The sequence below is a fragment of the Medicago sativa genome, chromosome 8 (genome assembly GCF_051527215.1).
Source record: "Medicago sativa cultivar Bolivia chromosome 8, Bolivia_mono, whole genome shotgun sequence".
NCBI lineage: Eukaryota > Viridiplantae > Streptophyta > Magnoliopsida > Fabales > Fabaceae > Medicago > Medicago sativa.
In genome coordinates this window covers 17,144,650-17,163,987 of record NC_140756.1, presented here as the reverse complement: position 1 = coordinate 17,163,987, position 19,338 = coordinate 17,144,650, and the positions used below count along the sequence as shown (strand labels likewise).

General features: G+C 33.8%; 1 protein-coding gene and 1 long non-coding RNA gene across 2 annotated transcripts; both read right to left on the bottom strand.

Moving 5' to 3' along the window:
- Window positions 1–10,601: 10,601 nt before the first annotated feature.
- On the bottom strand, window positions 10,602–11,469 carry LOC146897428 (uncharacterized). The gene is made up of 2 exons (XM_085736417.1): window positions 11,302–11,469; window positions 10,602–11,204 (listed from the first exon to the last, which is right to left on the bottom strand). The coding sequence occupies exons 1-2, from the start codon at window positions 11,467–11,469 to the stop codon at window positions 10,602–10,604; spliced, it is 771 nt and encodes a 256-aa protein (XP_085592543.1).
- Window positions 11,470–12,626: 1,157 nt separating this feature from the next.
- On the bottom strand, window positions 12,627–15,111 carry LOC146897427 (uncharacterized). The gene is made up of 3 exons (XR_015023345.1): window positions 14,947–15,111; window positions 13,738–13,823; window positions 12,627–12,849 (listed from the first exon to the last, which is right to left on the bottom strand). It is a non-coding gene; the product is annotated as an uncharacterized LOC146897427 (long non-coding RNA).
- Between the last annotated feature and the right edge of the window lie 4,227 nt (window positions 15,112–19,338).

The following is a 19,338-nucleotide window of genomic DNA, read 5'->3' as shown; positions in this document are numbered from 1 at the left end:
TGCTATCAACAAAGACTTTGATGAGCCTGGAACGCTTGCTCCAACTGGATACGCTTGCTCCAACTGGATTACATATTGGTGGTACTAAATATATGGTGATTCAAGGTGAAGCTGGAGTTGTCATTCGAGGGAAGAAGGTATAGACTGTTGCTTCTGTTTTCATTTGATTTAATTTGCATAAATTCATAATGTAGTGTAATGAATCATCTATGCTATGCTATGCTTTAGTAAAGATAATCGTATATCGTTCCACTGAATGAATCATCTATGCTATGCTATGCTTTAGTAAAGATAATCGTATATCGTTCCATTGAATCTCAAAATTTGTCAATTTAATTGTAGGGTGTTGGCATGTTAGTCTTTGAAATTAAGGAATTGACAAAAACATAATTGTAATTGTAAATTTCATTTCATCATCATTTACATGTTATATTTGGTTAACAGATATTTCAAGCTATTCTATAAAGTTGAATATTTCTAATCAAGTTGCTACTGATAAGCTAAAACTCGAAGTGTTTACCATATAATGTGTGACTAAAATGAACGTCATTTTACTATTTTAGGGATGTTGTTGTCAATTTAGGAATTTCAGGAACTATTCTTAGAGAAACTTACAATTTCAGAAATCACAATGGGTTTTAACTCTTTACCATTTTCTCTATCAAATTAAAATTGAAAATCTATTTGCAAAGTGTTTGACACCCCAAACCTGCCAGAGGCTGAAGCAATATCCTTTATCAGACTTTTCCATGCGGTGACTTTATTGGCTGATGCAAATTTTTCTTATAATGTTTATTTATAAACCAGGATCAGACTGAAGGAGGCTGCTTAAATGGCAACGATGACACTTCTCAGACATCTGAAACTCAGACCAGCAAGAACTTGGGAAAGAGGCCAGTCCAGGGTTTGAAAGGGTTGTGGAGGCATCAACCACTAACAAGCGAACATTGCGCTGCCTGAAGATTGAAGACTGAAGATGAATGCATGGTTGTTCTTTGGATTTAGTTGTCATGTATTATGTCATTTTGTTTTGTAACTTATTTTGGTGTGTTTTTTGTTTTACCATGGGATATAGTAACTCCCATTGATTGTCGTATTTAGCGTCATCGCCACTTATGTTTTCATGTTCTCTGTCTTATGTATGCCTTTGTTTCGTATCCTTTTGCTTTTCTGTGCACTCCCTTATGGTTTGCAATGACTGTTAATGAAATTTGGATGGGGTTTTTGTTTGTTAGTCTACATTGATTACTCATACTTCCATTTCATCATGCCTATATTTTTTCCATTACTGTTGTGCCACTCTTTCCTCCATTATATGTTGTGAATGAGATGTAACTTATAACTTATATGATTATATATTCTCGGGCTGCTGTAAGATACGTCATTATAAATGATGCATCAAAAAAAAAACTAGAGATTTTAGTTTAAATGTGTCTAAAATATACCACATGGATTAGCCTGGCCACTTCTCTGTGTAGATGAAGTATAAAAGTTCAGATCATAAGACTGGATATGAAATAATTAGGTTGCCATCGTTACACTATCAGGTATAGTTTTTTATGTCAAGAAACCATCATGAAGTGATTACTTGGGCAAGTAGTTTACTTTGTTCTAATTTACATCCAAATCACCTTACTGATATGCTCTTGTGTAACATTTTCCGAAAACCCACATATGCTCAAATATGAATAAGAGTATTCCTTAAATTTTATTTACACAAAGATGTTCATATCTTAGCTTTTTCTCATATGCTTTTAACCGTATTTTTAGACCTTCCTTTGAAAGCCCGTAATAGGACATGATTATTAATATGCATATAAGGTTTTTTTTTAAGTCAGAACTATGATTCGATTAAGATGTTTTTTTTTTTTTAAGTTAAGAATTGATGGGTATTGAATTATGATTGTGCGTAGCATATATTACAATCTTTTTAAGACAAAACTAATTCGGCATAAGTTCTTTTTGTATTAGGATGTTTGTTTTTTAACTGAAATGGGACTCATCATCAAATCTAAAAGTAAAGTAGACAATGTTGCATTAGAATCTCTATCTTGTGCGTGTTAATGTTATTAGTTTTCCCTTTCACATGTGTACAATGTACTTAACCCTTTATTTTATGCCGTTTTTTATAGTACTTGAACAAATAGAGTTGCATCATTATTCGTATATAACAAAGTCTTTAGAAATCTTGTGCAATATCCATTAATTTGATTGTAGCATTTTTCTAATCAAATATCCAAAAGAGTCTTGAAGAGGAAGTATCTAAGGATGACTTTAGAGAATGTGGAGACACACAAGACATATAATTGCAGGGTAACAACAGCTGACAGGAGGAATGCTGAGAAATCTTTAGGTGGTGAATGATTTGACTTCGTCATAGACCGCGACTTACAAGAGAGTGACAATTTGATCTTTGATTTGGAAGATCCACCAACCAAAATGTATGTCAGACACATCCGCGGCCAATAAACAACGAAAGGTAGTGGTTACTTTTGGAATTGAAGATGATGGGGCTATTTTGGAAATTTAACTTTGTAATCCATCAAACACAACTACTTTAGAATCTATGTTATATAACTTCTGTTTTGGTTTCGCTTATGGTAGACCTATCTAGGATTTGATATGTTATAGATCATGGTTTTTTATATTTATATGCATGTAATATCTAAATTTCGAATCAGTTTACTTTTAAACGTATTAACAAATATCTGTTTGCCAACAAAATTATCCGAAAAAAAGCAATCCACCCCGTGCGTAGCACGGGTTTGTAGCTAGTTACCTTAAAAACAAATGGGCTTAATTTAAAATTCAGATATGGTATGTGAGTATAGTGATTTCTAAAATCTAGATGGAATTAAATCATGGGAAAGGGGATTTGGCTAGGTATATTTTGCATGGGAAGCAACATTTCATATTGGTGTTTCTTTTATGGTTGGGAAGGTCGTACTCCAGGTGAAACGTCAATATGTGGTCACACATATAGGTTTGTTTCAAAGCTTAAGTTGAACATACTATATGCTTAGCTAACATACTATGTATAGGTTGTTTTGACATTGATGCACAAATCAGTTTGGGTATATTCCATTATCTGCAATTATGCCTAGCCAACTCTATATAATATATTTAATTTGTTAAATTTATCCTTACCTAAAAGTTGGGGTCAAATTATGAGATGAGTTTAACATCTGGATAGTGATACACTGATCAATAATTTTTGATCGGGTAAATATTTTACAAAATTTATTGTTGAATTAAATATTTATATCATATAAATTGTTTTTATACATTATTTTTTTTTTATATAAATTACAAGTTCTTTAATATGTTATTCAGAAGCATCAAGGCTAACATTGTTTATTAAAAATATCTAAGTCGTTAATCTTTACGCGCTTGAATAGTATACAAGATGATTTGTATGATGTAAACTTTCAATCCATCAACAAATTTTAAAATATGTGTTCGATGAAAAATTACTGAGTAGTCTAACGATGTATATAAAGAGGGAAGTCTTATGTGGTTGGCGGTTGTTTCGTCATTGTGATTTTGAAAAATTAAAGTTTTAAGGGATGTGTAACAGATTGCAATTTGTGATTTCACATATCAAATAAATTGAAAGAAAAACATGAGTAAATTATCAGATTAGTATTAATATGTTTGGGTCTAGTAGAAAGGGCTAGACCACAACATGGTGAACCAAAGTGTAGTAAAGAGAAAATAGTGGTTACTCTTATTTTGAACTACATGATCCAATTTAAAATATGATTTTACTAGATCCAAAAACTCATATTTTCTATTTAGTGTTGATAATAAAATAAATAATATTGAATAATCTAAGTGAAGCGGTTAAAAGTAAAAAGGAAAATTATGGTTTCTTTTTCTTTCTATTTTACTGTTTTCTCATGAGCCTTATTAGATTCTGGATTATATAATCTGAAATGCATAAAACACATTTAAAAAAACCTTCAAATCCACCCTCCAAAAACTCTCCATTTTTTCAGATTATATAATTTAAAGTAAAGATAGAGGGTGAAAACAGAAACCCTGAAGGAATATGTCCAAGAAAAGGGCACATTGAGCCCAACTTGATTATATTTCGCTATTAAAAAGAAATTCTGCTCTTCTCCCAACACATTTTGCTCGCGCTCAACTGAAATACCGAAAATACCTCTGTGTTAGTTAAGTAACGCAAAAACATATTGATTTGTCATGCAAGTATATCTCAGTTGATAGTTGCAAAAACACTAATATGCAAGAGATGATGTTCAAACCTCAACTTCTCCCCTTCTTTACACTTACGTATGATAAAAAAAAAAAATTACATCTTTCTTATTTTATTTTTGTTGAAGACTTTTCTTTTTTACAAGAAAGCTTATTTTCTTATTAAGACCCCATACTTGATTACTTCATTATATCAACAACAACAAAAAAGGACACATTATTTTGATTCACGGTAGCAACTTGATGCATTAATTGAGACACGAAAATAATGAATTTGCACGTTTTTAATTTTGGAAAATTCTATGGTGAAGTCATGAAAATGACTTTTTTGATGAAGTTAACACTATAACATAAAAAATGTAATGAGTAACACCCCACTCTTTGTACAATGGCATCAAAAGTTCAGTCCTCATAGTATCATCAATTCATCAGATTAACAAGACTACACTTAATCTAATTTTATCCTACCTTGTTATAAGCGTAACACCCCACAAAGTGTAACACTTAAGACTATCACATAATATCATCAACTCTGTTTGCATGTTAAAGATTCCGACAATAAAATAGTACATGTAAGTCCAAGATGTTGCAAGCATTACTAGATGAATTACTATTGATCATTAATCAGTAATCAACAATTTAAAAATGAATCAAACATTAAGATCAAAATTAACTTTTTCAAAAAAGTCAGTTTCCTGACCGCACCATAGAAGCTCCTTTTATTTTATATTGATCATAAACTTTTAGACATATTTTACTCACCATGCATATCATGTTTTGCATATAATCATTCTATGTGTAACCAAAAAATATAATCATTTTATGCTCTAAGAATCTTTGAATTTATTTTCAAAGGTTTAGCCTCCGTTGGCAGCGATATTCCACCAGATGCTAGGTGAGCTTTTACATTTTGGTTCTCCCTAAGTCCAAAATTGCTGCAACAAAAAAAAATGTTAAGGGTGTGTTTGTTTCAAGTTGATTAAATTTATTCCTAGGAATAACATTCCTTTTGGAATATAAAGATGGGAATTTTATTCCAAGGTATTTAGGAAAAATATGTTTGGTTAACTTTATAATATTCCTAGGAACCATAAAAATAGGGATTATAATAGGTAACTTTTTATGAATTTATTCCCATCTCCATGGGAACTTTATTCCCACCCTTTTCCTTGGGAAAATTTTTCTATTCCCAGGAACATTTTATACCCGGGAATAAAATTTAGTAAACTTGTAACAAACATAGGCATATATATTCCTATCATTTTATTCCCGGGAATCAATAAATATAACTTGAAACAAACACACCCTAAATGTTATTAATAATTAGCTGTTATTATGAGTTTTTTTCTCCTTTGTTCCAATTTGAACTCAACACCTCCAACTACTTTCTTCTTAATTTAAATTAGTTGAATTATCCATCCCAGCTCTGCTACAACAAAGAAACTACTTAGGGACCTATTTCAATTTTCAATTATATCCATGCCATGCATTATAAGTGGCAACTTTTTGTTGCTTAACTTCATTTAATCTAAATTGATCACATGTGTTATTAGAAAGAAAAAAAAAAACGGACTTGCAATGCTTCATGGGGTGTTACGTTTGAGGCACTACTTGAATTAGTCGTAAAGCAAAAATACATTTATTCTGTTTAAAGAGATAAAGATATAAAAAAGTTTGAAAATAATTAATAGTATGGGACTCATTTAGTGGTAGGATCCACTACATATTTTTTTTTTTTTTTTTGTATATATCTTTCACTAAATAGTATTGTCCATTCATTTCTAGCAAATGGAGAGGATCTTAACTCATTATTATGGGTAAATAGTCATTGTTGTTTTTGAATGTGCAACGAGTAGTCACAATAGTCCATCGGCGTATCGAAATTTTAAAATACTCTGTGATTGTGCATTCCATTAGTCAAAAATAGTCTTTACTGTTAAAATAGTCTGTTGATACTACAATAACTTATATATATATATATATATATATATATATATATATATATATATATATATATATATATATATATATATATATATATATGAGCTGAAATGACAGTAAGTAAGTATTTATAGAGATTGATATGATCGTAAACAAGTATATTGAGAGACTGATAAGACAATATTAACATAACATTTCAACGTCAAAGACTATTTTGATTAACTGAGTGCAGACTCATGAACAATTTTAAAATTTCGATACACTATGAGTTCACACTCATAAACAATTTTAGAATTTCGATACACTAAGAAATTATTGTGTCTACTCGTTACACATTCAGAGATGAAAATGACTATTTGTCTTTATAATTATGTTGTACATTACGCGGGATTAGGCATGGAAATGGGACTGTGTGGGGACAAATTTTACTTTCCCGTCCCCATACCCTACTCCCATATACTTACCCGTTACGCTACCCATACCCAGCGGGGATGTGAAATCGAGTCTCATCCCCGTCCCCGATGGGTTCGGGTATCCCCACCCCATCCTCATCCCCGCAGTGAATAATTTTTTTAATAAAAATAAAATTATTTTTTTGACCCCGAGCTCAATGTTGTAATGCATTATCCAGCAAAGAGACGCTGACGATCAATGACTATGGTGAAGGAGAAGAAAGAGGTCGAGAGTGTGAGATATGGAAGGAGAAAATAGAGAACTATGAAAAGTGATTGTCATCTAAAAGACTGCGATTCTAATTTTGTGAGTGAAATGATTTAGGATTTGGGTTTCTATTGATATAAAAGGGGTGATAAATTGATTTTCTAAATTCGGGACGGATTTGAGTATGGGTATGAGTTCGGGGTGGGTATCTCCCGTTACCCGTCCTGTATCCATGTTTTAAAATCGGGAAAAACCTAAATCCATGCCCAAACTCAGTCAAAATGGGAAAACCCGTCAAATTAGGTTTGATTCACGTGAGTACCGTATGCATTTTGTTGTCATGCCTACGGAGGATTGACTTGGCATGGTAGTGATTGATTATTCATTGAGGCATATCGCAAGTTTTTTTTCATTTTTTAGAATACACATCGGAAGCTTATTTTTTCTTTCAAGATCCAATTCTATCCATCGTTCAAGATTATTTTTTCTCTATGAGAGCTTGGTGTTTTCTCATCTCATTGAGAGTTTGTTGTTGTCTCTCCTTATCGTATGAGAGTAGTGTTTTGCCCTATCTGTGTCTCAATGAATTGTTCTGTGTGGAATTATGGAGGTGTTTGGTGGTAAACATTTTTTCAAGTGTCACGACCTAAAATTTGAGTGTATTAACATCATACGACATCTCACCCTACGACATTTGTTGAAAAAATGGCTACCTCTAAATAATTATGCAAGATATTGTTAATTTTAATAATCTTTATTTTTTTCTTATTATTAAATAGAATTAAAAGTACTTTATTAAATCAACAAACAAACAAAAAATACAAACAAACAAAAAAAGACAAATTATTTCAGTATGTTTAATTTTTCATAGATTCCCACAATTAGAGATAATTATTTCATTGTTGTTTTTTTTTTTTTTACAAGTCATTGTTGTTTTATTCAAGACAATATTGACTACAAACATGAGTACCTTTGTAAGTTTGGATTCAAACATTAGTTACTATGTTGTAAGACTGTAATTTATCTCGTAAATGTTCACATTTTGAGGTAACAGTTTGATGCATTCAATGAGACACGAAAATAATGAGTTTGTACGTTTGAATTTTTTATTGATCATGAACTTTTAGACATATTTTAGTCACCAAACATATCATGGCTGGCTATACTAAGAAACATTGAATTTATTTTCAAAGGTTTAGCCTCCGTTGGCAGTGATATTCCACCAGATGCTAGGTGAGCTTTTACATTTTTTGTTCTCCCTATTCCCGAAATTGCTGCAGCAAAGAAACTGCTTAGGGGCCTATTTCAATTTTTAATTATATACAAGCCATGTATTATAAGTGGCAACTTTTTGTTGCTTAACTATCTTTTTATTTTATTTAATTTAATCTAAATTGATCACGTGTGTTAGAAAAAAATACTTGCAGTAATACTTCATGGGGGTACTTAAATCAGGCAAAAAAAAAAAATCATCTAATTCAAATATTAAAACCACGAGCAATTTCATTTGGAAAATCCTAAAGAGAAAACTTTATCTAGTTACAGATATTTCGTTTGATCCAATTGTAAACCGTTATCTCATAACAATAAAAAAAAAAGTGTTAAAATTTATATCCTTGTGTTGGTTCGGTTTGTTTCCTTTTAAAAAAAATAAAATAAAATAAAATAAAATAAAAGAACTTCAAATTCAAACTGGGTTAATAGTGTTTTACTACTCCCTTGTAATGTAGGTCATTTCAGAGTTACCCCTGTGATTTTTTTATTTATTTTTAGATTTCATCCTTGTAATCTAAAGATTCTTTAATTTTGGACCTTCATGACATCAAATTACAAAATTTATGATACTTTTGCCTCTTGTAATTTGAGAAAATTTCGGTTTATCCTCTGTAATTTGCGCAAGTTTTCGGTTTACCCCTGTCATATCATCGATTTTGTACAGTTAAAATTTATGAAGGTCCAAAACCAAAAATCTTCAAATTACAAGGACGGAATCTAAAAAAAATATTACATAATGACATATATTACAAGGGGTAAATCACTATTAACTTGAATAAAGTTTGGATATACATCTTTAATAAATCACACTTTTTTTTGAAGGATAATAGATCACACTTGTTAATCGAAAAGTGAAGGAATCAAAGTATGAAAAACTTGTCTTGAGAAAGCAATATGTTTGTTTCAAGTCGTAGAAACTTGCCTCTGGAAGTTGTTTTCCAAAAAGTAATACTTCGCAATTGACATTAGATGGGTGTCTTGTTATTCAACAAGAGAGGATTGTTTTGTTCTTAACGTGGATGGAAGTTGCCTTGACGATGGTAAAGCTGGAGTTGGTGGCTTAATTAGAAGGGATGATGGTCGTTGGTTAATTTGGTCCAGCAGCTGTGTATTGTCAATTATACTTATGTGGAACTTAAGGCATTGTTTCTTGGTCTGAAACTTGATAAAAATATGGGTTGCAATCGAATTTTTTTGGTTAAATTGGATGTTGTCAACATGGACAAGTTCAAGATTTGGAACTTTCCATCAGAAGACTTAGAATTTTTTTTTCTTTTAAGCGTTTAGGGTTATTTATCTTCAAAACTAAACTACTTTTTTTTTCTTCTTGTTTTAAGTATATGTACCAAAAAAAGGTATGAAAAAATCACATTGATAATGCATAATGCAACACCTTATATACACAAGAGATCGACGCACAACAGGTAGTCTCATGTCAATAACTAAAAATTGTTATCACAATAACTACTTCAACTAACACAAACTGAATTAAAACTAACAGCATCTCCAACGCAAGAAAATTAAGAATACTAACTAGGTGAATCATACCTTGCCACATCAGATAAGAACTTTAACTCCAATGAAAGTTAGAAACAATTTTGCAGCAAAAAAGTGACACTAGCAAAAGAGAGGGGCATACACAATCATTTTAAGAACACTACAACTATTGTTCTTGCATATGACACATACTAGGTACTCACTCTATCTTAAATTAGGTGTCTTATTTAAGTTTTACGCGATTATTAAAGAAATTATTAATAGTGTTGATTTTAATGGTAAAATATGTATCATTTACTCAAATACTCTTATTAGTTACAGATGCTTGAAATACAATAAATATAGGTATGTTAGAGAAAAAGAATAATAAATATTGTATTAATATTATAAAAGGGACAAAAAGTTAGACACAAAGAAAATCAAAAAAGAGCACACCTAATATCAAACGGATTGTGCCATTTAGTTTACACCACCAAATAGAATGCCCCAACTTACACCACTAAAATAACACCTTGTAACAGCTTTTTTATCATAAGATCTGGACCGTTAGAATAAATTTATAATATATCAATGGATTATATTGAGGTGGTGTAAGTTGGAGCAATGTATTTGGTGGTCCAAACTATAATTTGCCTAGGTTTATACCTTCAAAACACATTATTATGCACTAACCGGCTAACATTTAATTACAATTATTTTTTTTTTTGGTTACAACATTTAATTACAATTATAATTGCAAGAACATGGTCACATTTCCAAAGATTTTTTTTTTTAAAATAACTTATATCATTTCATTAAAAATTAAATCAGTAATACATGCTGGAATTTCATCAAAGATGTGGCAGCTAGGGAATAACGTGGCTGCCTTAACTAACTCACGAGCAACCTCATTTGTTTGCCTCCTAACAAACTCGACATAAGATTTTGTTAAAAAGATATTACAAAACTGGATACTATTATCCATAATGGATCCAAATTCGGTGCTATCTCCTCTGCCTTTGTTAAAATAATCAGCTATTCGAATCTACCTCAAAATCAACATTTGTGAGCTGAAGTTCATTGATCCACCGAATTACATGATAAAGACTCAAAGCTTCTCCAATGTCAACTGGACACAATGGTGAAAACCACATGGTCTTTGAACGAACATGGTTTCCTTCTGAATCGCGAATACGCATGCCAATACCTACTTTATTACTGGATATAGAAAAAGAGGCATCAACATTGCATTTGAGTCTACCACTCCTTGGTTTCCTCCATCGGGTGTTACCGTACCTGTTGTCTGTATTCCGACCAACATGAGTTTGAGGACCTGTGCTTGAAGGTGAGTGAACCTGACCTAAAAGACCCTGCTTTCGGTTCACTTTCCTCCAACCTTCTAGGAGATGCTTTGCTCTTTCCAGAATTGTAACTGTCGACTCTGACACCTGTTGCCACAACTTTAGTTTGCAGGATTTCCAAAAACTCCACATTATTGCAACAATACTCTCCACTTGACTTGCTGACAACTTTTGCAATAAATTGAATATAATGTCTGGCGCATTATCAAACTGATTCAGGGATGGTGCAATCAAATGCCAGACATTTGCAACGTTCCAAGCATCTATTGCGGTCTTCCAATGAAAAAAATATGTGGTAGTTATCCTCGTGTGGATCGTCACACTTAACACAAGCTGATGGACAATTGACTCCTCTCCTTATCAACCTTACCCTTGTAGGGAAGCAGTCTCTACACACTCTCCACACTAAATTCTTCACTCTTGGGGGTACTTTCAATCTCCATATACCACTCAAATACCCATGTTTTTGGAGATGAGCATTGTTTGCAATGTCTTCAATACATATGCGGGTAGGCACTTTTGAGCGAGTAACAACCATTCTTCTCGGCCTTCTAAAGCAAACACATTTCCAAAGATATATGCAGGAAAAAAGTTTTGAATTAAAAAATAGACCCCTTTTAATTTGCAAAAAATATCTTCTATTTTCACTTTCTAAAATATGTGTTTAGGAAATTCAAGACATCGATGACGCATTTTAGGAAATAATGAAAACAATTCTTTTGTGTATTCATTATTTTCAAAAAAAGAATACAATTGTTCATATCAATTGTCCTTTGTCTTTTTATTAACTAGTAAAATTAACATAAGGGATGGTGGGAAGTTGGGGTCAGTGTGGTGGAGGCAGTTGGTTGGCATACGTAGAGGGGAGGAGTGGTTTGATGATAATTTGGTGAGGGTGGTGGGTGATGGAACCAGAACGTTCTTTTAGTCAGATGTGTGGAGGAATAGGGGCTTTGTCTGACAGATATCGGAGGCTGTTTGATTTAGTGGAGAATCAGTTAGTTATGGTTGTTGAGATGTATGCTTTAGATTGACTGTTAGGAGGGGAGACATAGAAATACGACGTCTATTATTTGTTTTGGATGAGGAGATGTTGGGGGGTGTAGTGAGCTTTTATCTAACATTTTTTTACAGGCTGGCATGGAAGATAGGTGGAGTTCGCATCTTACGCATGACAAAGGTTACACCTTCAATGGAGTTGACGACGATGGAGATGAGTAATCGACATGTCATTCAGAAAATCATTTGGAACAAAACAATACCATTAAAAGCATCTAACTTTGTGTGGAGGCTAATAAGTTACCGGATTCCTACAAAAGAAAATTTGTTAAAGTGTGGGATTCTTCGACCAAATATGAATGCTTGTGTTGTTGGTTGTGGTTATGCGGAAAACATAGACCACTTGTTTTTGGCTTGCAAGTTTTTTAGGAGCATTTGGTTGCTAGTTAGACAATGGAAGGGTATTATTTAAGTGCACTGTAACAGCCCGATTTTCAAAACAATAGTGCATTTTTTTTTCTTTTTAAAATAACTCAATGCCATGCACTAAAGGATTCAGGATCGTCTTTAATTTAAAATCAGAGTAAGTAAAACATTTTGAAAGCATTACCAACAATACAATCTGAATCAAATGTCACATTTTATAAAACAATATTAGGCAATGAGCTTTTAATATCAAATCATGCACTGCAAAAGTATAAATTAGTGTTCGAGTATTCATTTCCCATGGTAGTATCATTTACAGCGGTGCCCAAACAAAAGAAGTAAAAATACATAAACATAAGACACCACAAGTAAAACATCTAAGCTGATCCTTGACTCTGAACTGGGATGACATGGTACAAGATCCCACCAATGGCATCAAGCCGCCAAACTGCTACACCTCCAAAGCCTTTGCTATTCCCGCAAAGCACACTCCCTATTTGGATATGGGGCAAAGCCCGATCCACGGATTAATGTAAAGGGTCACGATCTAATAACAACATAATTACAAAAATACTGCATGCATATATACTAGCATGGTAAATGGCATCAACATAAACATTCCTCACACAAAATATAATGATGCACAATTAGCCTAGCAAATGCAGACTCTACATGTGTGATACAACCTCCACTGGCCTATCACATGCAAATGATTCCGGAATAATCCACTATGCAGAGGGTAAGAAAATCATGATTCTCATAGATTTAAGGTGGGTTCCTTCACGGCAGTCCACACCCCGCGCGTCCGTGCGTCTCCACAGACTACCGCGTACTATAAGACCAGATTTAAGGTGGGTTCCTTCACGGCAGTCCACACCCCGCGCGTTCTTGCGTCTCCACGAACTACCGCGTCTTATAAGACCCAATCTCATAGATTTAAGGTGGGTTCCTTCACGGCAGTCCACACCCCGCGCGTTCGTGCGTCTCCACGAACTACCGCGTACTATAAGACCCGTGCATCCAACGGACTAACACGTACCATGAAATGCATGAGCATATATTGTCCACTCAATATGTGCAAATGCAACTCTTATACATCATTCAACATATGTAGTATAAAAACATGCCTCAACTGGCAGTTCACATATTATCTTTCAATTCATATCAAACAACATTTCATGAATCAACATGCATTTCATATATTTATTCACAAATCATATGAAAGCAACGCACATCAACATATCATAATCAAGTTGATTGCAAACAAATCCCACACTGGGCAAACACATTCACTTAACATATCATATTCACAATACACACAATAGAACATACACCATCCAGACATTTAAGTAACTATGATGTTGAAGAAAGTGCCCCTTACCTGAGCAAAGCATTCCTTACAACGTACTGCTCTACACTCGTAAGCATCTACAACAGGAACGTCTTTAAACCCTCGAGCTAAGTATCCTAGCAGATACCATAACTTAGGTAAATATAGGTTCTAAAGATTTCTACCCATTCTAGGTGAAACCTTAGCAACGCTCGAAAATACGATCAACTTCAATATTTTCAAACACATAAATAAAATATTTTCCAACACCATATTCGTCTCAAAATCCTTGAAAATACTTTAAGTCTTATCATGACCATAAACTTGCCAAAAGTGAGTCCATGGAACTCCTTCCCATCAGAAACTTTTATTTCAAATACTCAATTATACAAAACATTTTGTTCTCAAGACAAAATCTCAAAATAACAGTGTTTCTAAAACACTTCAAAATACTTCGATGAGACTAATTTAAATTGCATTTTTCCTTAAAATCATCCAAGGAAATATTTTCTCAAATACTCTAAGTCTTCTGAGAGACCTTAAAGATTTCCAAACAATTTGACAAATACTTTTCATGTTCAAGTGAATCCCAAAATATTATCCGTTTTGAAACCTCTTTTCAAAACCACTCAAAAATAAGATAAAATGAATCTGACGAATTTTCGACAGAGTCTCCTTTGTGTTTACATCACCTACCAGAGCCTCTGGCTCAGTCAACCTAACACAAATTCACAGACAAAATATTTTCACCACTCAACAGTTCAAACATAAAAATTCGAACTCTGATAGTGTCAGCAGTCACTTCCAGCGTCAGCTCAGACACATTTTATTTTTCAGAAATTCACAATAAATTCATTCGTCGTCGGAACGTCGCGAACCATAGGTCCATTTCGACCGTTTCGACGATGCAAATCCATTGCTAAACTCATTTTCACAATTTAAAAGTTTTAAAATGACGAAAATACCCTAGCACGGTTCAGCCCTTTCGTCCGGACAACATTTTTCAAAAACTAATCGGTTGAATCAACTCATTTACTTGTCTATAGCATAAATATCAAATAAAATTTACATTTCAACACTTTTCCAAAAACACTAAAATTTTAAAATGATTCGATCTTAAATTTTCTTTAAGATCTATACTCATACAGACTTACCCACAAACATTAATACATAACATCATGCAAGAAAACCAAAACTCGACACTCTTACCCTTACAAACATCAAAACCGTGATTTAAAAGAGGAAAAAGGAGAGGAATACCTCATCAAATGATAGTGAATCACGCATAGGAAGGTAGGATTCGTCGCTAGCTTCGTTTTGATATCTCGTTTGCGCGATTCGGACAAGGAACGAAGAAGTTATGGCCAAAACAAGATGAAGATGGAGGAGGGGAGATGGCTTACGGGTTTGGAGATAAGAGAGAGAGAAAAATGTGATTTTGTGAGTTTTGGACCACAAACTTACTAAATATAGTAGGTGGAATGGTTCATAAATAAACCGGACCCGGTTCACGTGGTCTAAGGCACACGTAACTAATAAAGTTCTATCCTAACTCTGATGAACTTCTAATCAGTCTCAAACATCTTAGAATTACTTTCTTACTCTAAAATCACTATTCATTCTCTAATATTTTCTTTTCGAAATTTTTCTCAACCAGCAGGTATGATATTGCTAAATTCCCAAAACGAATAGTAAATTCCCTGGATGAATATAATGACTCTCAAGGTCCATTAATATTTCATTTGCAGGCGAATTCATATTTGATTCTACCCGAATCCCCAAACTCGCAAAAATGCTCAACAAGATTAAGAAAACATATACTCATGCATTCCCCTTAACTCAAGTCACAAAAAAACATAATCATTCTTAACAAACATCATGAAAATCATACTCAATCACCCAGAATAGAAAAACAATATATGTGAGTCATTACTAGATCTCACATAACTAACTTGCTCTTCAAGTTTCCTTTCAAAATAATAGTTTTGGAATCAAAATAATTTTTCGACAAAATATCATTTATTAACAAAGAAAACATCAAAACAAAATACAAAGCCCTAAATTTAGTCGCAGCTAAATTATGGGTCTTACATTACTACCCTCCAAAAAGAAGTTTCGTCCTCGAAACTAAGATAATAGTAACAACTTATCTAGTCATTACTACTACCAACAATGACATGACAATACACCTACTATGACCCTTTACAAAGTCGTATAGACTTCAAACTCTAGACACACATCTAGACATCACAACTCGAGTACTCCACTCAGGATCACCTCAAAGAACACATAAATACAACACTAGGTCCCTCAAGAGCCTAGGTCCACAATCAAAATTCTTGATGTCTCCACGTCTACCCTCCAAAAATTTCACACTACCACACTGGGTAAGATTGACTTGTTCCATTCAAAATGATGTTCACTTTCTATCAACAACACATTAAGGATGATCAGTTCCCTAATTTGTCAATAGATAGCTAGCAGTCATGATGGTGGCGTAGACGATCTTAACCAAACTGTAATAATGTTTTCTTGCAATCCGCACTCAGGGCTATCCTGAGGCACAAGGAATCTAACAATTCCCACATAACCATCAATTTCCATCCTTTTATCTAGTTATCTAGCTTCTTGCCAACGAAGAACAAACTCTAGTATTTCGACTAAGAACCTCCCAACATTCACAAAATTGCATTATCAACCCTCATACAAGGTTAAGATCTTCATTTCAAGTGTTATAGTCCCTTAACCTTCTATATCTATCATTTTAATCACATCTTTTAATGAAAATTATCTCTTGAATTTTCTTCAGGCCTCATCATCCATTAGTTTTCCTCTCAGTTGAGGCCTCAAAATTACATAAACCTCTCGAATGTCTATCAAGTGTAGAACATTCGCTAAGTCCAAGACAAAATACACAACATTCACTTCTACTCCGACCACGAAGTTGATACAAGAACCACGAAGTTGCCGCCTCTATAGAGAGTTTTCATCCCTTATTAATATTCATACCTTTTTGACTTACTCCAGTCACACAACTTTACCAATCTGAAACTCTTCACATAGGATTCCTATTAAAAATTCACAACTTGTTGACAAGTTTAAACAAACACCGTCTTTAATGGGTCAGAATGTTACAACCAACGTATTACTCAATGCTTAATAATATTTACATCGAATTTCTGTCCAAGATTTCCACTACTCGCATCATGCCTTAGCATTTTAAATCCCCAGATCAACACCTAATTTTGTATCAACATACCTTAACCAAAAATATTTCCTTCATCGGATCAACATTCATCCTCACATGAACTCTTTATACTTTCCTTCAATAACCAGGTGATGTCCCAAACAAGTCTTTGCTCCCGTAAACTCATAGTCTCTTCTCAATAATCCATCTGAATCTTAATACATTTCAACTTTAGGGTCCTCATGAAATCCTATATACAAAATATATCTTAAAACATTTCCATTCTCATCATTGCTCCACCATCAATGTTGCCAACATCTCAAATCATTGATTTCTTAACACGTGGATATCACGTCTTGGTATACTTCCACTAACTGTTTCATCATAGACGAAATCCTCATAACTGTACTTAGAACTCCTTCATTCTACTTTTCTGAAACTCGTACGTACAACTTCAACATCCTCATGGATTTCCTGCAATCATTCCTTATCAGACTTAAGCTCTTCCACTCAAAAGTACTTACCTTTTCAGTCAGCTACACACAATAAATATACATTGTTAACATCGATGAAACAATGCCCTTAAGTCCAAAATTCAATACCACAGTGGCAAGTCCCAAATCATGTGTAACAATTCCTTCATAAATTCTCAATCTTGCAAGTGATCATATCTTCCATCTAATACTCATAACGCATCCCGAACCTTGGCGGAGTCCATCACCGTAGTCACTTAAATTTCCTTTTGATTCCAACATTTCCTCAATTCTTAGACTGCCTTTACTCTCTTGTCCATGCCGAACACTAACCTGTCGAATAACTACTTTGTAGGCATTACCCTCTTTGCAGATACCTCAACTTCATACTTTTTGACTTACTGGTCAAAATCCAAAACCGTAACCGATTCAAAGTTATGTTGGGTTATTTCATAAACGTACATGATCCAAACTTCTCTTTTCTTAACGATTATTGTCATAGCGGAATAATCTTGTAATTTTCCAATTTCACTTGAGTCATCAAGACCTAACCAAAGATCATGGAATCCTTTTATCCCAAAAGAATCATCTATTATGCATAGCTTTTGGTTACCATCATAGACACACTTCACCAATTGACGAGCCCCCATCTCATGAGCACAACTTCTGGTTACCATGACATATACACTTCTTTACTCATCGATGAGATTCCATCTTACTCTCACGACCTTCATCCAAAATTAGTTTCCTTATATTCCCAAATTTCAAGTACACACTTTCTCCCGTTACATCTCAAAATATTACTCGGTCCAATCTTGAATTTTGTCGCGTTCTCTTAAACTATTAGGTTCCTCTCAAAGCATACCTAACTCCAAAAATTTACTTTACGGCTTTACGTCAAAGGACCACCAAAATCACATACTTCACTTATCTCACAAACAATTGAAACTCATAACCAAAATCCCAACAATTAACTTGTTCAAGAACAACTCATCCAATCACGAAACAATCTGATAAGTGAAACACATTGTTCACGCTTAGTCATGGAATAAATCCTATTTAAGTTCCCATAACATTCAATTCACTTCCATATAATCCAAGAAGAATCATTACATCTTAAGTCCAAGGTATCTCTTGGTTCACCACCCTAAATCTAGCCGATAATATCTCTAACTTAAGATCCAACCACCTCAGGGTTATCAATCAAACCATCACTCTAACACCACCCAAGTATTTTGAATGTTCAGACTCTCCCGATGCTCAACAGTCTTAACAGTCTATAGACTTGGCACTACAAAAATTTACAACTATTTTCTTAATTAATACTTCCAATCATTATCCAATAACCATAAGATAGCTCACAGGTCCAGGGTAGACTCCTAAAGTTTATACAGCAACATCCAACAAGTTACACTCGCGCAACTACACAATGCCTCAGAACTTATTTTCAAACACATCCATACTTCCTATTCTCTTAGATCATACAGAGGTCACCACCCATCTGCAAAGACACTTGGTTTCTAACCATTCTGGTCACGAGACCAACAATAGAAATTTCTAAGTCTCTAAATCCAAATTATGAAGTCGGCTCACTTCAATGTGCAGCTCCCCCCTTAGCGCCAGAACAAGCACCTTCGCTCATATCCAAGACTTCACATTTGTCACAAATGACAGCTTTGCTTAATGCACCACCATGGTGGTCACATCACCTCATCAATTACCAACTCCATTCTCTTTCATCTTGAAATTCACTAAAGAATACATCAAATGCCTTCTTCAAAGTTTTCTCAAACTTTTCTCTCTTTCCATTAGACTCTACACCAATTGAGCATTCACCGATCTCAACATAACACTCGTGGCTGTCAATCAAGGTAGCTCCTAAACCTTGGTACTGCTCTGAACTCTTCTAAGTAAAAACTTATTGCAAACTTGTCCTCTCTGGACCATTGTATCTAAAAGGGATCGGAAACAATCGTCGACCACAATCGACTA

Bases quoted from the DNA above. Each gene is read 5' to 3' on its own strand.
- LOC146897428 (XM_085736417.1), bottom strand. From the start codon at position 11,469: ATGGTTGTTACTCGCTCAAAAGTGCCTACCCGCATATGTATTGAAGAC. The intron at 11,205-11,301 runs GTAAGGTTGATA...TTTCATTGGAAG, and splicing joins GAGACTGCTTCCCTACAAGG to ACCGCAATAGATGCTTGGAA.